Source organism: Bradysia coprophila, unplaced genomic scaffold (assembly GCF_014529535.1).
Source record: "Bradysia coprophila strain Holo2 unplaced genomic scaffold, BU_Bcop_v1 contig_441, whole genome shotgun sequence".
NCBI classification, from domain to species: domain Eukaryota; kingdom Metazoa; phylum Arthropoda; class Insecta; order Diptera; family Sciaridae; genus Bradysia; species Bradysia coprophila.
In genome coordinates this window covers 25,109-48,639 of record NW_023503694.1, presented here as the reverse complement: position 1 = coordinate 48,639, position 23,531 = coordinate 25,109, and the positions used below count along the sequence as shown (strand labels likewise).

At 30.9% G+C, this 23,531-nt stretch overlaps 1 protein-coding gene across 1 annotated transcript; it reads left to right on the top strand.

Annotated features, from left to right (window-relative positions):
- The first annotated feature begins 18,089 nt into the window (after positions 1–18,089).
- On the top strand, positions 18,090–22,899 carry LOC119082475. The gene is made up of 2 exons (XM_037191995.1): positions 18,090–19,944; positions 21,701–22,899. The coding sequence occupies exon 1, from the start codon at positions 18,954–18,956 to the stop codon at positions 19,896–19,898; it is 945 nt and encodes a 314-aa protein (XP_037047890.1). The 5' UTR covers positions 18,090–18,953; the 3' UTR covers positions 19,899–19,944; positions 21,701–22,899.
- The last annotated feature ends 632 nt before the right edge of the window (positions 22,900–23,531 follow it).

Genomic DNA, 23,531 nt, shown 5'->3' with positions numbered 1-23,531 from the left:
GATTTTTTGACACGTAAATAAAAAAAATGAAAATTTCAGAAATTAAAAAGTTTTTTAGCTTGTTGTAAATGTATTTTTTCACTAACCTCTGCGCACCGTTGAAACACACTAAAAACTCACTTGCCTACATCATTTTGTTCAAAAATCCATATGAATTTTTTTACACGTAAATAAAAAAAAATGAAAATTTCAGAAATTAAAAAGTTTTTTAAGCTGGTTGTAAATGTGTTTTTTCACTAACAACAGCGCACCGTTGAAACACACTAAAAACTCACTTGCCTACATCATTTTGTTCAAAAAATCCATATAAATTTTTTTACACGTAAATAAAAAAAATGAAAATCTTCGAAACTATAAGATTTTTAAGTTGGTTGTCAATGTGTTTTTTCACCAACCACTACGCACCGTTGAAACACACTAAAAATTCACTTGCCTACATTATTTTGTTCAAGATATCAAAATGAATTTTTTTACATGTAATTAAAAAAAAAATGAAAATCTTAGAAACTAAAAGGCTTTTTAATTGGTTAAAAATGTGTTTTTTCACTAACCACTGCGCACCGTTGAAACACACTAAAAAATCACTTGCCTACATTATTTTGTTCAAAATATCCAAATGAATTTTTTTACATGTAAATAAACAAAAATTGAAAATCTTAGAAACTAAAAGGCTTTTTAATTGGTTGAAAATGTGTTTTTTCACTAACCACTGCGCACCGTTGAAACACACTAAAAAATCACTTGCCTACATTATTTTGTTCAAAATATCCAAATGAATCTTTTTACACGTAAATAAAAAAATTGAAAATTTCAGAAATTAAAAAGTTTTTTAGCTGGTTGTAAATGTGTTTTTTCACTAACAACAGCGCACTGTTGAAACACACCAAAAACTCACTTCCCTATATTATTTTGTTCAAAATATCCAAATGAATTTTTTTACATGTAAATAAAAAAAATTGAAAATCTTAGAAACTAAAAGGTTTTTTAGACAATGCTTCCACTTTAAAAGGTTTTTTAGTTGGTTGTAAATGTGTTTTTTCACTTACCTCTGCGCACTGTTGAAACACACTAAAAACTCACTTGCATACATTATTTTGTTCAAAATATCCAAATGAATTTTTTTACAGTGAACGACATCTCAAATTTGCAATGACACAATAAAATTCTCAGAAAAATTTGACAGTGAGACATTTGAGATGTCGTTCACTGTAAATAAAAAAAATTGAAAATCTTAGAAACTAAAAGGTTTTTTAGTTGGTTGTAAATGTGTTTTTTCACTAACCACTGCGCACCGTTGAAACACACTAAAAAATCACTTGCCTACATTATTTTGTTCAAAAAATCCAAATGAATTTTTTGACACGTAAATAAAAAAATTTCAGAAATTAAAAAGTTTTTTAGCTGGTTGTAAATATGTTTTTTCACTAACAACAGCGCACCGTTGAAACACACCAAAAACTCACTTGCCTATATTATTTTGTTCAAAATATCCAAATGAATTTTTTTACATGTAAAAAAAAAAGAAAATCTTAGAAATTTAAAGGTTTTTTAGTTGGTTGTAAATGTGTTTTTTTTACTAACCACTGCGCACCGTTGAAACACACTAAAAAATCACCTGCCTACATTATTTTGTTCAAAATATCCAAATGAATTTTTTTACACGTAAATAAAAAAAATTAAAATTTCAGAAATTAAAAAGTTTTTTAGCTGGTTGTAAATGTGTTTTTTCACTAACAACAGCGCACCGTTGAAACACACCAAAAAACTCACTTGCCTACATTATTTTGTTCAAAATATCCAAATGAATTTTTTTACATGTAAATAGGAAAAATTGAAAATCTTAGAAACTAAAAGGTTTTTTAGTTGGTTGTAAATGTGTTTTTTCACTAACCACTGCGCACCGTTGAAACACACTAAAAAATCACCTGCCTACATTATTTTGTTCAAAATATCCAAATGAATTTTTTTACACGTAAATAAAAAAAATTAAAATTTCAGAAATTAAAAAGTTTTCTAGCTGGTTGTAAAAATATTTTTTCACTAACCATTGCGCACCGTTGAAACACACTAAAAAATCACTTGCCTACATTATTTTGTTCAAAATATCCAAATGAATTTTTTTACACGTAAATAACAAAAATTGAAAATTTCAGAAATTAAAAAGTTTTTTTAGCTGGTTGTAAAAATATTTTTTTACTAAACTCTGCGCACCGTTGAAACACACTAAAAACTCACTGGCCTACATTATTTTGTTCAAAATATCCAAATAAATTTTTTAACATGTAAATAAAAAAAAAATTGAAAATCTTAGAAACTAAAAGGTTTTTTAGTTGGTTGTAAATGTGTTTTTTCACTAACCACTGCGCACCGTTGAAACACACTAAAAAATCACTTGCCTACATTATTTTGTTCAAAATATCCAAATGAATTTTTTTACACGTAAATAAAAAAAATTAAAATTTCAGAAATTAAAAAGTTTTTTAGCTGGTTGTAAATGTGTTTTTTCACTAACCACTGCGCACCGTTGAAACACACTAAAAACTCACTTGCCTACATTATTTTGTTCAAAATATCCAAATGAATTTTTTTACACGTAAATAAAAAAAATTGAAAATTTCAGAAATTAAAAAGTTTTCTAGCTGGTTGTAAAAATATTTTTTCACTAACCATTGCGCACCGTTGAAACACACTAAAAAATCACTTGCCTACATTATTTTGTTCAAAATATCCAAATGAATTTTTTTACATGTAAATAAAAAAAAATTGAAAATCTTAGAAACTAAAAGGTTTTTTAGTTGGTTGTTAATGTGTTTTTTCACCAACCTCTACGCACCGTTGAAACACACTAAAAATTCACTTGCCTACATTATTTTTTTCAAGATATCCAAATGAATTTTTTTACATGTAATTAAAAAAAAATTGAAAATCTTAGAAACTAAAAGGCTTTTTAATTGGTTGAAAATGTGTTTTTTCACTAACCACTGCACACCGTTAAAACACACTAAAAAATCACTTGCCTACATTATTGTGTTCAAAATATCCATATGAATTTTTTACACGTAAATAAAAAAATTGAAAATCTTAGAAACTAAAGGTTTTTTTTTTAAATGAAAGCAAAATAAAATGATCGAGTCTGGTTTTTGACAATTGAAATTCACCGTTGGAACGCACTAAAAAATCACTTGCCTACATTATTTTGTTCAAAATATCCAAATGAATTTTTTTACATGTAAATAGAAAAAATTGAAAATCTTAGAAACTAAAAGGTTTTTTAGTTGGTTGTACAGTGAGTAAATCTCTAAAATGTTTGATTTCAGTATATTTAGCTAATCCTTCTGTCACATCTTTTGACAGCTTTTTACGTTTTAGTACGTTTTCTCTCCCAGTAGCAAAAACCCAATCCCAGCAAAAAAAGAAACTATATAAATGCCGCAAATGCATTTGAAAACGAACATTCGGTGAAATACTTTTTTATCACACCAAATGTTTATCATTTTATACAAATATGTTCATCTTTATAATAACATCGGTGAAAAAAAAACCTAATTTTGTCATGCAAAAATATAGATAAAAATTGACAAAATTGCCGACCACAAAAATATGTCGTCGATTCTCATGCATTTTTTATGCATAGCAAAAGAAGACAGGATCAAGCAACGTAATATTTTGTCTCACATAAAAGTTCAACTTTCTTGTAAGACAAATATTACGTTGCACGTTCCTGTTTTCTTTACCTATGCATAAAAAATGCACATAAATCGACGACATATTTTCGTGGTCGGCAATTTTGTCAATTTTAATTTTGTTTTCGAGATCTCAAAATTGTTTCTTCCCCGAAGTAATCCATGAATCGTCTGTATTCAATTCTTTTTGCATTTAGAAAAAGTTGCATTGAATGCAAACAGAATTGAATACAAACGATTCATGGATTACTTCGGGGAAGAAACAATTTTGAGATCTCGAAAACAAAAGTAAAATTGACAAATTTATCAACCTCAAAAATATGTTGTCGATTTATATGCATTTTTTATGCATAGCAAAAGAAGACAGGAACAAGCAACGTAATATTTGTCTTACAAGAAAGTTGAACTTTTATGTGAGACAAAATATTACGTTGCTTGATCCTGTCTTCTTTTGCTATGCATAAAAAATGCATATAAATCGACAACATATTTTTGAGGTTGATAAATTTGTCAATTTTTATCTATGTTTTTGCATGACAAAATTAGTTTTTTTTTTCACCGATGTTATTATAAAGATGAACATATTTGTATAAAATGATAAACATTTGGTGTGATAAAAAAGTATTTCACCGAATATTCGTTTTCAAATGCATTTGCGGCATTCGATATAGTTTCTTTTTTTGCTGGGATTGGGTTTTTGCTACTGGGAGAGAAAACGTACTAAAACGTAAAAAGCTGTCAAAAGATGTGACAGAAGGATTAGCTAAATATACTGAAATCAAACATTTTAGAAATTTACTCACTGTAAATGTGTTTTTTCACTAACCACTGCGCACCGTTGAAACACACTAAAAAATCACCTGCCTACATTATTTTGTTCAAAATATCCAAATGAATTTTTTTACACGTAAATAAAAAAATTAAAAATTTCAGAAATTAAAAAGTTTTTTAGCTGGTTGTAAAAAATTTTTTTTCACTAAACTCTGCGCACCGTTGAAACACACTAAAAACTCACTGGCCTACATTATTTTGTTCAAAATATCCAAATGAATTTTTTAACATGTAAATAAAAAAAATTGAAAATCTTAGAAACTAAAAGGTTTTTTAGTTGGTTGTAAATGTGTTTTTTCACTAACCACTGCGCACCGTTGAAACAGACTAAAAAATCACCTGCCTACAATATTTTTTTCAAAATATCCAAATGAATTTTTTTACATGTAAATAGAAAAAATTGAAAATCTTAGAAACTAAAAGGTTTTTTAGTTGGTTGTCAATGTGTTTTTTTACTAACCACTGCGCACCGTTGAAACACCCTAAAAACTCACTTGCCTACATTATTTTGTTCAAAATATCCAAATGAATTTTTTTACACGTAAATAGGAAAAATTGAAAATCTTAGAAACTAAAAGGTTTTTTAGTTGGTTGTCAATGTGTTTTTTCACTAAACTCTGCGCACCGTTGAAACACCCTAAAAACTCACTTGCCTACATCATTTTGTTCAAAATATCCATATGATTTTTTTTACACGTAAATAAAAAAAATTGAAAATTTCAGAAATTAAAAAGTTTTTTAGCTTGTTGTAAATGTATTTTTTCACTAACCTCTGCGCACCGTTGAAACACACTAAAAACTCACTTGCCTACATCATTTTGTTCAAAATATCCATATGAATTTTTTTACACGTAAATAAAAAAATTGAAAATTTCAGAAATTAAAAAGTTTTTTAGCTGGTTGTAAATGTGTTTTTTCACTAACAAAAGCGCACCGTTGAAACACACCAAAAACTCACTTGCCTACATTATTTTGTTCAAAATATCCAAATGAATTTTTTTATATGAAAATAGAAAAAATTGAAAATCTTAGAAACTAAAAGGTTTTTTAGTTGGTTGTCAATGTGTTTTTTCACTAACCACTGCGCACCGTTGAAACACACTAAAAACTCACTTGCCCACATCATTTTGTTCAAAATATCCATATGAATTTTTTTACACGTAAATAAAAAAAATTGAAAATTTCAGAAATTAAAAAGACTTTTAGTTGGTTGTAAATGTGTTTTTTCACTAACAACAGCGCACCGTTGAAACACACCAAAAACTCACTTGCCTACATTATTTTTTTCAAAATATCCAAATGAATTTTTTTACACGTAAATAGAAAAAAATGAAAATCTTAGAAACTAAAAGGTTTTTTAGTTGGTTGTAAATGTGTTTTTTTCATTAACCACTGCGCACCGTTGAAACACCCTAAAAACTCACTTGCCTACATCATTTTGTTCAAAATATCCATATGATTTTTTTTACACGTAAATAAAAAAAATTGAAAATTTCAGAAATTAAAAAGTTTTTTAGCTGGTTGTAAATGTGTTTTTTCACTAACAAAAGCGCACCGTTGAAACACACCAAAAACTCACTGGCCTACATTATTTTGTTCAAAATATCCAAATGAATTTTTTTATATGAAAATAGAAAAAATTGAAAATCTTAGAAACTAAAAGGTTTTTTAGTTGGTTGTCAATGTTTTTTTTCACTAACCACTGCGCACCGTTGAAACACACTAAAAAATCACCTGCCTACATTATTTTCTTCAAAATATCCAAATGAATTTTTTTACACGTAAATAAAAAAAATTGAAAATTTCAGAAATTAAAAAGTTTTCTAGCTGGTTGTAAAAATATTTTTTCACTATAACCACTGCCCACCGTTGAAACACACTAAAAAATCACTTGCCTACATTATTTTGTTCAAAATATCCAAATGAATTTTTTTACATGTAAATAAAAAAAATTGAAAATCTTAGAAACTAAAAGGTTTTTTAGTTGGTTGTTAATGTGTTTTTTCACCAACCTCTACGCACCGTTGAAACACACTAAAAATTCACTTGCCTACATTTTTTTTTCAAGATATCCAAATAGAAAATCTTAGAAACTAAAAGGCTTTTTAATTGGTTGAAAATGTGTTTTTTCACTAACCACTGCACACCGTTGAAACACACTAAAAAATCACTTGCCTACATTATTGTGTTCAAAATATCCATATGAATTTTTTTACACGTAAATAAAAAAATTTAAAATCTTAGAAACTAAAAGTTTTTTTTAAAATGAAAGCAAAATAAAATGATCGAGTCTGGTTTTTGACAATTGAAATTCACCGTTGGAACGCACTAAAAAATCACTTGCCTACATTATTTTGTTCAAAAAATCCAAATGAATTTTTTTACATGTAAATAGAAAAAATTGAAAATCTTAGAAACTAAAAGGTTTTTTAGTTGGTTGTAAATGTGTTTTTTCACTAACCACTGCGCACCGTTGAAACACCCTAAAAACTCACTTGCCTACATCATTTTGTTCAAAATATCCAAATGAATTTTTTTTACATGTAAATAGGAAAAATTGAAAATCTTAGAAACTAAAAGGTTTTTTAGTTGGTTGTAAATGTGTTTTTTCACTAACCACTGCGCACCATTGAAACACACTAAAAAATCACTTGCATACATTATTTTGTTCAAAATATCCAAATGAATTTTTTAACATGTAAATAAAAAAAATTGAAAATCTTAGAAACTAAAAGGTTTGTTAGTTGGTTGTAAATGTGTTTTTTCACTAACCACTGCGCACCATTGAAACTCACTAAAAAATCACTTGCCTACATTATTTTGTTCAAAATATCCAAATGAATTTTTTTACATGTAAATAAAAAAAAAATTGAAAATTTCAGAAATTAAAAAGTTTTTTAGCTGGTTGTAAATGTGTTTTTTCACTAACCACTGCGCACCGTTGAAACACACTAAAAAGTCACTTGCCTACATTATTTTGTTCAAAATACCCAAAAGAGTTTTTTTACATGTAAATAAAAAAAATTGAAAATCTTAGAAACTAAAAGGTTTTTTAGTTGGTTGTATTTGTGTTTTCTCACTAACCACTGCGCACAGTTGAAACACACTAAAAAATCACTTGCCTACATTATTTTGTTCAAAATATCCAAATGAATTTTTTGACACGTAAATAAAAAAATTGAAAATTTCAGAAATTAAAAAGTTTTTTAGCTGGTTGTAAATATGTTTTTTCACTAACAACAGCGCACCGTTGAAACACACCAAAAACTCACTTGCCTATATTATTTTAATGAATTTAATGAATTTTTTTACATGTAAAAAAAAAAGAAAATCTTAGAAACTAAAAGGTTTTTTAGTTGGTTGTAAATGTGTTTTTTCACTAACCACTGCGCACCGTTGAAACACCCTAAAAACTCACTTGCCTACATCATTTTGTTCAAAATATCCATATGATTTTTTTTACACGTAAATAAAAAAAATTGAAAATTTCAGAAATTAAAAAGTTTTTTAGCTGGTTGTAAATGTATTTTTTCACTAACCTCTGCGCACCGTTGAAACACACTAAAAACTCACTTGCCTACATCATTTTGTTCAAAATATCCATATGAATTTTTTTACACGTAAATAAAAAAATTGAAAATTTCAGAAATTAAAAAGTTTTTTAGCTGGTTGTAAATGTGTTTTTTCACTAACAACAGCGCACCGTTGAAACACACCAAAAACTCACTTGCCTACATTATTTTGTTCAAATTATCCAAATGAATTTTTTTACATGTAAATAGGAAAAATTGAAAATCTTAGAAACTAAAAGGTTTTTTAGTTGGTTGTAAATGTGTTTTTTCACTAAACACTGCGCACCGTTGAAACACACTAAAAAATCACCTGCCTACATTATTTTGTTCAAAATATCCAAATGATTTTTTTTACACGTAAATAAAAAAAAATTGAAAATTTCAGAAATTAAAAAGTTTTTTAGCTGGTTATAAATGTGTTTTTTCACTAACCACTGCGCACCGTTGAAACACACTAAAAAATTACCTGCCTACATTATTTTGTTCAAAATATCCAAATGAATTATTTAACATGTAAATAAAAAAAATTGAAAATCTTAGAAACTAAAAGGTTTTTTAGTTGGTTGTAAATGTGTTTTTTCACTAACCACTGCGCAGCGTTGAAACACACTAAAAATTCACCTGCCTACATTATTTTGTTCAAAATATCCAAATGAATTTTTTTACACGTAAATAAAAAAATTGAAAATTTCAGAAATTAAAAAGTTTTTTAGCTATGTGTCAATGTGTTTTTCCACTAACCACTGCGTACCGTTGAAACACACTAAAAACTCACTTGCCTACAAAATTTTGTTCAAAATATCCAAATGAATTTTTTAACCTGTAAATAAAAAAGATTGAAAATCTTAGGAACTAAAAAGTTTTTTAGTTGGTTGTAAATGTGTTTTTTCACTAACCACTGCGCACCGTTAAAACACACTAAAAACTCACTTGCCTACATTATTGTGTTCAAAATATCCATATGAATTTTTTTACACGTAAATAAAAAAAATTGAAAATCGTCGAAACTAAAAGTTTTTTTAAAATGAAAGCAAAATAAAATGATCGAGTCTGGTTTATGACAATTGAATTTCAATTGTCAAAAACCAGACTCGATCATTTTATTTTGCTTTTACCTTAGTTGGTTGTAAATGTGTTTTTTCACTAACCACTGCGCACCGTTGGAACACATTAAAAATTCACTTGCCTACATTATTTTGTTCAAGATATCCAAATGAATTTTTTTACATGTAATTAAAAAAAAATTGAAAATCTTAGAAACTAAAAGGCTTTTTAATTGGTTGAAAATGGGTTTTTTCACTAACCACTGCGCGCCGTTGAAACACAATAAAAACTAACTTGCCTACATCATTTTGTTCAGAATATCTATATGAATTTTTTTAAACGTAAATAAAAAAATTGAAAATTTCAGAAATTAAAAGGTTTTTTAGCTGGTTGTAAATGTGTTTTTTCACTAACAACAGCGCACCGTTGAAACACACCAAAAACTCACTTGCCTTCATTATTTTGTTCGAAATATCCAAATGAATTTTTTTACATGTAAATAGAAAAAATTAAAAATCTTAGAAACTAAAAGTTTTTTTAGTTGGTTGTCAATGTGTTTTTTCACTAACCACTGCGCACCGTTGAAACACACTAAAAAATCACCTGCCTACATTATTTTGTTCAAAATATCCAAATGAATTTTTTTACATGTAAATAAAAACAAGGCATCAGAACAGTCGGAGCGTGTGCTGCGACTGAGCCCCGTACGACCCGTAAACCTATTTTGCCCGAAACCATTATACGTCTCTAGCCCTAATAAGCCTAGCTTATTGCTTAGCGCAATTACAAAAGCCCGTACGAAGTACTTCTCAAGTATAAAACAAAAGTTTACGATGTATCTAAGGAATCCGAATTTACAACTTTTTTTACCAATTTTCTTTCGGTATTAAATTATCTGTCAAACGAAACAAAAAGTAGCAAAATCTGATGAAATATTCTCGATTTATGTGCCAAAAACACACAGGGCCACAAAGCGGCCTTAGTCCAAGGGACCAAATTTTTTTCACCAAATTCTTTTTGGTATTTTTTGGTATTGGTAGTTACCTTCCATATAAATCAAAAACTAGCAAAATCGGATGAGATTTACTCGAGCAATGTGCAAAAAACACTTAGGGCCGAGTAGCGGCCTTAGTCCAAGGGACCAAATTTGAACAATTTTTTGCCACGTTCTTTTCGGTATTCAATTACCTTCCATAAAAAACTAAATCTAGCAAAATCGGATGAGATTTACTCGATTTATGTGCAAAAAACACTTAGGGCCGAGTAGCGACCTTTGAGCCATCCCAACAAGCTCACATTGCATCTTACCCAAAAACAATGTTCAGCAACTTTGTTCTACTCGTCAATACCTTTCATTTAATATATCACAAGCAGGTATTGCGTGCGTATTTCGGTAGATATCGTCGAAAGACTGAAAAACACCTATAGGGCCCTAGCTCTGGAAGGGCCGGCCCTACCATGCCCATTTTCGAACTTGACCTTACTTTTGTCCATACCAATCGGGGAAAAAAAGAATTTTGAAAAAAGGTTGTGATTTACTCTAGCTAGAGGGGTCACGGACGGACGGACGGACGGACGGACGGACGGACGGACGGACGGACGGACGGACGGACGGACGGACGGACGGACGGACGGACGGACGGACGGACGGACGGACGGACGGACGGACATTTTTTTTATTGCGGATTTGTCATCTATGACCATAACCAAATGCTTTGCCCTTACTGGCTGCTTCCAATTCGACATGTTACAAACGGCATATTAATCTTATAAGCCCCCAGTACTTCGTACGGGGCTAAAAATTGAAAATCTTAGAAACTAAAAGGTTTTTTTAGTTGGTTGTATTTGTGTTTTCTCACTAACCACTGCGCACCGTTGAAACACACTAAAAAATCACTTGCCTACATTATTTTGTTCAAAATATCCAAATGAATTTTTTTACATGTAAATAAAAAAAATTGAAAATCTTAGAAACTAAAAGGTTTTTTAGTTGGTTGTAAATGTGTTTTCTCACTACCAACAGCGCACCGTTGAAACACACCAAAAAATCACTTGCCTACATTATTTTGTTCAAAATATCCAAATGAATTTTTTTACATGTAAATAAAAAAAATTGAAAATCTTAGAAACTAAAAGGCTTTTTAATTGGTTGAAAATGTGTTTTTTCACTAACCACTGCGCACCGTTGAAACACACTAAAAAATCACTTGCCTACATTATTTTGTTCAAAATATCCAAATGAATTTTTTTACATGTAAATAGAAAAAATTGAAAATGTTAGAAACTAAAAGGTTTTTTAGTTGGTTGTAAATGTGTTTTTTCACTAACCACTGCGCACCGTTGGAACACACTAAAACCTCACTTGGCTACATTATTTTGTTCAAAATATCCAAATGAATTTTTTTACACGTAAATAAAAAAATTGAAAATTTCAGAAATTAAAAAGTTTTTTAGTTGGTTGTAAATATGTTTTTTCACTAACAACAGCGCGACGTTGAAACACACCAAAAACTCACTTGCCTATATTATTTTGTTCAAAATATCCAAAAGAATTTTTTTACATGTAAATAAAAAAAAAATAGAAAATCTTAGAAACTTAGAAGTTGGTTGTAAATGTGTTTTTTCACTAACCACTGCGCACCGTTGAAACACACTAAAAAATCACTTGCCTACATTATTTTGTTCAAAATATCCATATGAATTTTTTTACACGTAAATAAAAAAATTTGAAAATCTTAGAAACTAAAAGGTTTTTTAGTTGGTTGTAAATGTGTTGTTTCACTAACTACTGCGCACCGTTGAAACACACTAAAAAATCACTTGCCTACATTATTTTGTTCAAAAAATCCAAATGAATTTTTTGACACGTAAATAAAAAAATTGAAAATTTCAGAAATTAAAAAGTTTTTTAGCTGGTTGTAAATATGTTTTTTCACTAACAACAGCGCACCGTTGAAACACACCAAAAACTCACTTGCCTATATTATTTTGTTCAAAATATCCAAATGAATTTTTTTACATGTAAAAAAAAAAGAAAATCTTAGAAATTTAAAGGTTTTTTAGTTGGTTGTAAATGTGTTTTTTTCACTAACCACTGCGCACCGTTGAAACACCCTAAAAACTCACTTGCCTACATCATTTTGTTCAAAATATCCATATGATTTTTTTTACACGTAAATAAAAAAAATTGAAAATTTCAGAAATTAAAAAGTTTTTTAGCTGGTTGTAAATGTATTTTTTCACTAACCTCTGCGCACCGTTGAAACACACTAAAAACTCACTTGCCTACATCATTTTGTTCAAAATATCCATATGAATTTTTATACACGTAAATAAAAAAATTGAAAATTTCAGAAATTAAAAAGTTTTTTAGCTGGTTGTAAATGTGTTTTTTCACTAACAACAGGGCACCGTTGAAACACACCAAAAACTCACTTGCCTACATTATTTTGTTCAAAATATCCAAATGAATTTTTTTACATGTAAATAGGAAAAATTGAAAATCTTAGAAACTAAAAGGTTTTTTAGTTGGTTGTAAATGTGTTTTTTCACTAACCACTGCGCACCGTTGAAACACACTAAAAAATCACCTGCCTACATTATTTTGTTCAAAATATCCAAATGAATTTTTTTACACGTAAATAAAAAAAATTGAAAATTTCAGAAATTAAAAAGTTTTTTAGCTGGTTGTAAATGTGTTTTTTCACTAACAACAGGGCACCGTTGAAACACACCAAAAACTCACTTGCCTACATTATTTTGTTCAAAATATCCAAATGAATTTTTTTACATGTAAATAGGAAAAATTGAAAATCTTAGAAACTAAAAGGTTTTTTAGTTGGTTGTAAATGTGTTTTTTCACTAACCACTGCGCACCGTTGAAACACACCAAAAACTCACTTGCCTACAATATTTTGTTCAAAATATCCAAATGAATTTTTTTATATGAAAATAGAAAAAATTGAAAATCTTAGAAACTAAAAGGTTTTTTAGTTGGTTGTCAATGTGTTTTTTCACTAACCACTGCGCACCGTTGAAACACACTAAAAACTCACTTGCCCACATCATTTTGTTCAAAATATCCATATGAATTTTTTTACACGTAAATAAAAAAAATTGAAAATTTCAGAAATTAAAAAGACTTTTAGTTGGTTGTAAATGTGTTTTTTCACTAACAACAGCGCACCGTTGAAACACACCAAAAACTCACTTGCCTACATTATTTTTTTCAAAATATCCAAATGAATTTTTTTACACGTAAATAGAAAAAAATGAAAATCTTAGAAACTAAAAGGTTTTTTAGTTGGTTGTAAATGTGTTTTTTTCATTAACCACTGCGCACCGTTGAAACACCCTAAAAACTCACTTGCCTACATCATTTTGTTCAAAATATCCATATGATTTTTTTTACACGTAAATAAAAAAAATTGAAAATTTCAGAAATTAAAAAGTTTTTTAGCTGGTTGTAAATGTGTTTTTTCACTAACAAAAGCGCACCGTTGAAACACACCAAAAACTCACTGGCCTACATTATTTTGTTCAAAATATCCAAATGAATTTTTTTATATGAAAATAGAAAAAATTGAAAATCTTAGAAACTAAAAGGTTTTTTAGTTGGTTGTCAATGTGTTTTTTCACTAACCACTGCGCACCGTTGAAACACACTAAAAAATCACCTGCCTACATTATTTTCTTCAAAATATCCAAATGAATTTTTTTACACGTAAATAAAAAAAATTGAAAATTTCAGAAATTAAAAAGTTTTCTAGCTGGTTGTAAAAATATTTTTTCACTATAACCACTGCCCACCGTTGAAACACACTAAAAAATCACTTGCCTACATTATTTTGTTCAAAATATCCAAATGAATTTTTTTACATGTAAATAAAAAAAATTGAAAATCTTAGAAACTAAAAGGTTTTTTAGTTGGTTGTTAATGTGTTTTTTCACCAACCTCTACGCACCGTTGAAACACACTAAAAATTCACTTGCCTACATTATTTTTTTCAAGATATCCAAATAGAAAATCTTAGAAACTAAAAGGCTTTTTAATTGGTTGAAAATGCGTTTTTTCACTAACCACTGCACACCGTTGAAACACACTAAAAAATCACTTGCCTACATTATTGTGTTCAAAATATCCATATGAATTTTTTTTACACGTAAATAAAAAAATTTAAAATCTTAGAAACTAAAAGTTTTTTTTAAAATGAAAGCAAAATAAAATGATCGAGTCTGGTTTTTGACAATTGAAATTCACCGTTGGAACGCAATAAAAAATCACTTGCCTACATTATTTTGTTCAAAAAATCCAAATGAATTTTTTTACATGTAAATAGAAAAAATTGAAAATCTTAGAAACTAAAAGGTTTTTTAGTTGGTTGTAAATGTGTTTTTTCACTAACCACTGCGCACCGTTGAAACACCCTAAAAACTCACTTGCCTACATCATTTTGTTCAAAATATCCAAATGAATTTTTTTTACATGTAAATAGGAAAAATTGAAAATCTTAGAAACTAAAAGGTTTTTTAGTTGGTTGTAAATGTGTTTTTTCACTAACCACTGCGCACCATTGAAACACACTAAAAAATCACTTGCATACATTATTTTGTTCAAAATATCCAAATGAATTTTTTAACATGTAAATAAAAAAAATTGAAAATCTTAGAAACTAAAAGGTTTGTTAGTTGGTTGTAAATGTGTTTTTTCACTAACCACTGCGCACCATTGAAACTCACTAAAAAATCACTTGCCTACATTATTTTGTTCAAAATATCCAAATGAATTTTTTTACATGTAAATAAAAAAAAATTGAAAATTTCAGAAATTAAAAAGTTTTTTAGCTGGTTGTAAATGTGTTTTTTCACTAACCACTGCGCACCGTTGAAACACACTAAAAAGTCACTTGCCTACATTATTTTGTTCAAAATACCCAAAAGAGTTTTTTTACATGTAAATAAAAAAAATTTAAAATCTTAGAAACTAAAAGGTTTTTTAGTTGGTTGTATTTGTGTTTTCTCACTAACCACTGCGCACAGTTGAAACACACTAAAAAATCACTTGCCTACATTATTTTGTTCAAAATATCCAAATGAATTTTTTGACACGTAAATAAAAAAATTGAAAATTTCAGAAATTAAAAAGTTTTTTAGCTGGTTGTAAATATGTTTTTTCACTAACAACAGCGCACCGTTGAAACACACCAAAAACTCACTTGCCTATATTATTTTGTTCAAAATATCCAAATGAATTTTTTTACATGTAAAAAAAAAAAGAAAATCTTAGAAACTAAAAGGTTTTTTAGTTGGTTGTAAATGTGTTTTTTCACTAACCACTGCGCACCATTGAAACACCCTAAAAACTCACTTGCCTACATCATTTTGTTCAAAATATCCATATGATTTTTTTTACACGTAAATAAAAAAAATTGAAAATTTCAGAAATTAAAAAGTTTTTTAGCTGGTTGTAAATGTATTTTTTCACTAACCTCTGCGCACCGTTGAAACACACTAAAAACTCACTTGCCTACATCATTTTGTTCAAAATATCCATATGAATTTTTTTACACGTAAATAAAAAAATTGAAAATTTCAGAAATTAAAAAGTTTTTTAGCTGGTTGTAAATGTGTTTTTTCACTAACAACAGCGCACCGTTGAAACACACCAAAAACTCACTTGCCTACATTATTTTGTTCAAATTATCCAAATGAATTTTTTTACATGTAAATAGGAAAAATTGAAAATCTTAGAAACTAAAAGGTTTTTTAGTTGGTTGTAAATGTGTTTTTTCACTAAACACTGCGCACCGTTGAAACACACTAAAAAATCACCTGCCTACATTATTTTGTTCAAAATATTCAAATGATTTTTTTTACACGTAAATAAAAAAAAATTGAAAATTTCAGAAATTAAAAAGTTTTTTAGCTGGTTATAAATGTGTTTTTTCACTAACCACTGCGCACCGTTGAAACACACTAAAAAATTACCTGCCTACATTATTTTGTTCAAAATATCCAAATGAATTATTTAACATGTAAATAAAAAAAATTGAAAATCTTAGAAACTAAAAGGTTTTTTAGTTGGTTGTAAATGTGTTTTTTCACTAACCACTGCGCAGCGTTGAAACACACTAAAAATTCACCTGCCTACATTATTGTGTTCAAAATATCCATATGAATTTTTTTACACGTAAATAAAAAAAATTGAAAATCGTCGAAACTAAAAGTTTTTTTAAAATGAAAGCAAAATAAAATGATCGAGTCTGGTTTATGACAATTGAATTTCAATTGTCAAAAACCAGACTCGATCATTTTATTTTGCTTTTACCTTAGTTGGTTGTAAATGTGTTTTTTCACTAACCACTGCGCACCGTTGGAACACATTAAAAATTCACTTGCCTACATTATTTTGTTCAAGATATCCAAATGAATTTTTTTACATGTAATTAAAAAAAAATTGAAAATCTTAGAAACTAAAAGGCTTTTTAATTGGTTGAAAATGGGTTTTTTCACTAACCACTGCGCGCCGTTGAAACACAATAAAAACTAACTTGCCTACATCATTTTGTTCAGAATATCTATATGAATTTTTTTAAACGTAAATAAAAAAATTGAAAATTTCAGAAATTAAAAGGTTTTTTAGCTGGTTGTAAATGTGTTTTTTCACTAACAACAGCGCACCGTTGAAACACACCAAAAACTCACTTGCCTTCATTATTTTGTTCGAAATATCCAAATGAATTTTTTTACATGTAAATAGAAAAAATTAAAAATCTTAGAAACTAAAAGTTTTTTTAGTTGGTTGTCAATGTGTTTTTTCACTAACCACTGCGCACCGTTGAAACACACTAAAAAATCACCTGCCTACATTATTTTGTTCAAAATATCCAAATGAATTTTTTTACACGTAAATAAAAAAAATTGAAAATCTTCGAAACTAAAAGGCTTTTTAATTGGTTGAAAATGTGTTTTTTCACTAACCACTGCGCACCGTTGAAACACACTAAAAAATCACTTGCCTACATTATTTTGTTCAAAATATCCAAATGAATTTTTTTACACGTAAATAAAAAAAATTGAAAATTTCAGAAATTAAAAAGTTTTCTAGCTGGTTGTAAAAATATTTTTTCACTAAACTCTGCGCACCGTTGAAACACACTAAAAACTCACTGGCCTACATTATTTTGTTCAAAATATCCAAATGAATTTTTTTACACGTAAATAAAGAAAATTGAAAATTTCAGAAATTAAAAGGTTTTTTAGCTGGTTGTAAATGTGTTTTTTCACTAACAACAGCGCACCGTTGAAACAAACCAAAAACTCACTTGCCTACGTTATTTTGTTCAAAATATCCAAATGAATTTCTTTACATGTAAATAGAAAAAATTAAAAATCTTAGAAACTAAAAGGTTTCTTAGTTGGTTGTCAATGTGTTTTTTCACTAGCCACTGCGCACCGTTGAAACACACTAAAAAATCACTTGCCTACATTATTTTGTTCAAAATATCCAAATGTGGTACCCCTCATGCCGAATGGCGATGAAAATATTCCACAATTTGCTGAATCGTTGAATTCTCAAATATTCGGAATCGAATATCATGAGAATGTGTTGTCCACGAAATCGCTATCGAGGTTGGACGGATGTGAAGTGCAATTGCACTCGCATCAATTTGCTGATAACGCAAAATAGGAAAATTGTGGAATATCAATCGTACCGAACGGTCGATTGCAATGAACATAGAAAGTCAGAATTATTTTGTACGTCGACTTGAAAGGTTTGGAGAATTAAGAGAAGTGTTTTTATCCATCGGCTGGAAAGGTCTAAGTAATTGAGAGAATTGTTATGAACAATAGTGTTCGAAAGGTGATTTCGCGTCGAGTGAAAGTATTGTGAATTGCATAGTGATATTGATCAATAAAAAATATATTTTGCCTAGTGCAATCAACCGTCTTCTCATTTTCATGAAATGAAGGATACGACAATGGCGCCCAACGTGAAAACCCCACGGTTAAATAATTTTGACATTCGCACATAACGCATATGTGATGAAGCCTATAAATATGCAGAATTCAATGAAGATATGTACAAATACCGGACAATTCTTATTTCGGTGACAGGTTATCGTTGAAAGATGGAAATTGTGTATATGTGCAATAATGTGCAATTCTTGATGTGCATATAAAAACAAAATATGAGAACGTTACGTGTATTACGTGTAATGTTACGTGTAAAGTAACCAGAAAGACAGTACACATAAACATGAATTCGCGCTTGAATTTGTTACCGTATGCATATTTCTATATGACATTAATCATGAATAAAGCTTGCATATGACGGGCAGTGTGTTGTTTATTTAAATGTGAAGGTCGGAAAACTAAAGCGGTGAAGAAATCTTAATAATAAAAAGGAAAATTTAACTCGGAGACTCAGTGAACTTTGACAGAAACGTTTGTGAATTTTATGGGGACTCGTCTCACAAGAATTTTAAATTGAAACTAGAATGAAAATGAGAACGGTGATGAATATACGTGTGTGAACCAACGATTATAAGAAGTCAATTGATGAAATTTTGAAATTCTTGACAAGTTTTGCGTTATATAGATACGATAGACATAAGTGGGAAAAAACTTAGAAGATGGTTAAATTGTAACGTGTTGAACTTTGAGGAGGTGGCTAGAAGATGAATGTAGCATGCACAAACGACGTGTAAGTTGTGAGACGAAACAATAAGATGTATCTGATAAACATGTGAAATTCAGAAGTGTTCGGGTCGATGAAACGAATTAGGGTATAAGCATAAATGCCTAAAACAATATTGTAAGAATGAGAAGTATTGTTGAGTTGATTGGAATAACTGACAAAATCATACCAACGTTCCCTGGTGAAAAATATACAGAGGCGGACTTACACAAGTTTTTAAAAGGATGTGAAATTGCGTTGGAGATAGGAAGACCCGAAGAGCAAGGAAACATCCTGGAATGTATTAAAAGGAAACTGACTGGAGAAGCTTATCTAGAAGTGAAGTATGAGAAGTGTGTGACGTATGGACAAATAAAAAAGCTGCTGATTTCGAAATATAAAAAACCATACTCATTCAAAGACTGTCAAAAAGATCTATGGAATTGCAAACAGGCACAGAATGAGAGCTTGGAATGCTTTTTACTGAAAGTGCAAACTCTTTATAGATTGGGTTGTGAAGCAGTCGAATCAGAATACCAAAATCAGCTTGAAATTGAATTCTACGACAAAATGTTGGAGAAAGAAGCCGTTTATGCAATGAAAATGGGTTTGTTGAGGACAGATATTACCGAGCACATGGTTTTACACTGTAGACCAGCACCTGACAACATCAAAGATACGATGAAACTTGCCCTGGAATATGAAAAAGATTTTGCGGAAATAATACCAAATGGGGTCAACGAAAAAGAACGGGCAGAAGCGGCGCCAAATACAGTCAACTGGAAGAACATGGGTCACACACAGGACTACTTGGAAGAATTATCGCGTTTGCGTCACGATTTGAAGTCAATGCTAGCTGAAATATACTCGTTGCGCAATGGGAACAAATTGAATGTTGTTAAGGAAGGATCGTGCGAAAGCGAGACTACACGTGAAACTATGAAAATCGCGAAAGAATGCTATATTTGCAACGAAAAGGGGCATGTTGCTAGAACATGTCCGAGGAGACTTCTATGTCGTCGCTGTGGGGGAGAGAAACACAACTTCAGAGGGTGCAAACGTAAAATAACTGACGATCAAAAATTGTGAGTGACGGGCCTGAGCTTATATAAATTGACTCGGATGAAAATGAAGGGTGAGTGTGAAAAAGACGGTGAGTTAGTATGTTGTCGTTCAAAATTTGTTTTCTCACTCATTCGTTGAAACGGTTTTGGTTTTGGTTGCTAGTAAAATAGAAATGAAACATCAGAGACAATAGCGCTCTGGGTACAAATTGATATTGTTCGAAGGATCGGTTAACGTACCTACGATAGCAAGGTGAAAACGTACTTGTTGCCGTAGGGTAATGATCCATAATGAAAATTGTTGGTGGAAGGATCGGTTAACGTACCTACGATAGCAAGGTGAAAACGTACTTGTTGCCGTAGGGTAATGATCCATAATGAAAATTGTTGGTGGAAGGATCGGTTAACGTACCTACGATAGCAAGGTGAAAACGTACTTGTGCCGTAGGGTAATGATCCATAATGAAAATTGTTGGTGGAAGGATCGGTTAACGTACCTACGATAGCAAGGTGAAAACGTACTTGTTGCCGTAGGGTAATGATCCATAATGAAAATTGTTGGTAGAAGGATCGGTTAACGTACCTACGATAGCAAAGTAAAAAGGTACTCGCTGCCGCAGGATAATGATCCATGATAAAAATTGTTGAAAGGGTCGATGAACGTACTTACGATAGCAAGTTAAAAACGTACTTGCTAAGTAAGGTAATGATCCATGATGAAAATTGTTGAAAGGGTCGATGAACGTACTTACGTATGGACGTATGGAAAATATGAACTGTAAACGTTGGACACGAATGAGCATTGGAAAACAAATGTTGGTAAAACGACGAAAAAGTAGAAGTGGAAGAAATGGAGTTTGAATTTAATTGGGTTAACCCGCTGAGCTGAACTGGCAAAGGTATGAAAATGATGAAACTGTTGTCAGAACACATGAGACTGGGCTGAGAATAGTGGCGCGAAGAAACATGACATGATAGCCGTTACTAAATATGAGAATATGACAAATTCAAGGATGTTCCGTTGATACGAACAGCTTGTGGAAAAGGCCGTTGGGAAAATAATGTTGATACATCGGGTTCATTGTGGTCGAAATTCATGTTTAGTTGTATTTTTCAAGTTGTTGATTTTATATGTTTGAATTTGATTTAGTTAGATTCGAGTTTTGATTTTACTTTTTGTTCCCTCAGTAATTGCAAGATGAAATTGCTTTTTGTTATTTTGGATTGAAAAAGTTTATGTTTGGCAGAATTTTATCTTGCCATGTTTTGGCGTTGAGGTTGTTGATCCGACTTTCATTTTTGCAGATTTCGATTTGAAGTTCTGTTTTGTCTCGTATCGGGTTGAAATTTGTTGAGCTCGATATTATTTGTTGTAAATGATGAATGGATGGACGATTGAATCATATATGAAATCTTTGATTTGGGCATAGGAAAATGCATTTGTTTGGGAAAATGAATATTTGCGTTTAGATAAATTTTATGAATGAATGAATTACGCGGGTTGAATGATGATTGAAGTTGATGATATGAAGGCATTTTTTATGAAAGGTGAGACCTATAGCATACTGTGAATGAATGTGGCCAGGCCACGAGTGAGAAAAAGACGAATGCTTAAAACCTCAATGATGATGAGGTGATTTTAGAGATAGTTACTTTATCTTTACGCTTGGGTGAAAATGCATTGGGTATCCGATTAATTACAATGGGGAAATGATAATGTAAATGATATATTTCGTAGTTACAGCAAAACGGCCACTCGCTGTCGCAGTGTCACTATAATTTTTTTTTTGAAAATTCTTGCTTTATATATTTTTGATTTTATTTTAGAAACATTGACAATCTTTGAACAACATGGTCAATCACTGACTTACACAGTCACAAACATCGACAGTTTTAACCATGGACAGTCACCAACACCGACAGTCAATGGACAGTCACTAACATCGACGGTCGTAACCATGGACAGTCACTGTTTCGGCAGGCCTTGTATAAACTGGATGAGCGGGTAGACGAAACTGTTGCTCCTGAGACGGATTGAAACGCACGAGAAATGAGTCGAGACAACGAACACTATGAATATTGCACCAAGACAGCCCTAGCGGAATGAGCAATGGCTGTTGGACGGACCTGGGTCGAACCGATAAATTGACAAGTTGAGGATCGAAGACGACTGGAAGAGAGAGCAAGTAGTGAGACAAAACAAGATACAGTTCAACAAAATCGAGAGTCATGGTTGGTCAATTTGGTCGTTAGTCATAACTCATGGGCGCACAACGATTCGTCCAATTTGCAAAAATTCGGGGAACATACAGTCGGTGGTGATACAGGGAAATGGAATCCTGAAAATAACTGAAGCGTGCGATGTGGTGGTGGGCGAATCAAAATTGATGTTCCGGCGAAAAATCGACACTCAGGAGAGACAGATTGAGACAACACGCGTGATCGAGGTGGCACCGATACAACCACTATGGGATGAAAAATGGTTGGCAGACAGAGAGATGCCGCAGAGAAAGATCGATAAACTACGGGTAAGCTCGCATGCGGACTTATCTCGCTCTATCATTTCAGCCATTCATGAAACGGAACAGTTGGAAAACGATTGGCGTGACGAAACGATAATCCGAGAACACCAGGGACAGTTTGACCAGATCAAAAGCTACGGTTGGTCCATTTGGTCGTTGATGGCCTTTGTCTCAGTCCTTTTCATTATGGGGGCGGGTATCGTATGGTACATACGATGCCGAAGCACAATATTCCGGAGTGCCACGGAGGGAATACAGCGGATGCACGAATTGGCACGATCCAGGCACGATCCAGGGACAATCTTTCAATGGTTGAGGATTTTAGAGTAGGGTTGGGGGTCAAAATTTCTGATTTTTATAGTCATTTAAAATGTTTTTGATTTTTATAGTCACTTAGACTGTTACAATTATATTTGGGGTTTCATTTGGGGTCGTAGTTAGGACCATTTGGTCATTTCGAGTTTATATTTTTGATTGTATAGATTAAGAACCGATGTGAAAGCGCGAAATCACTTCTCAAAAACTTAGTCAAATGAGCGAATGGCTCAAGACAATATAGTAGAAGGTTGAAGAATGTGAGGAGAAGTATTGAGATGAAAAACTGTTATCCCGTTTGAACGATGATCTTATTTTTCTGAGGAGGGAGTATTGTGGTACCCCTCATGCCGAATGGCGATGAAAATATTCCACAATTTGCTGAATCGTTGAATTCTCAAATATTCGGAATCGAATATCATGAGAATGTGTTGTCCACGAAATCGCTATCGAGGTTGGACGGATGTGAAGTGCAATTGCACTCGCATCAATTTGCTGATAACGCAAAATAGGAAAATTGTGGAATATCAATCGTACCGAACGGTCGATTGCAATGAACATAGAAAGTCAGAATTATTTTGTACGTCGACTTGAAAGGTTTGGAGAATTAAGAGAAGTGTTTTTATCCATCGGCTGGAAAGGTCTAAGTAATTGAGAGAATTGTTATGAACAATAGTGTTCGAAAGGTGATTTCGCGTCGAGTGAAAGTATTGTGAATTGCATAGTGATATTGATCAATAAAAAATATATTTTGCCTAGTGCAATCAACCGTCTTCTCATTTTCATGAAATGAAGGATACGACACAAATGAATTTTTTTAC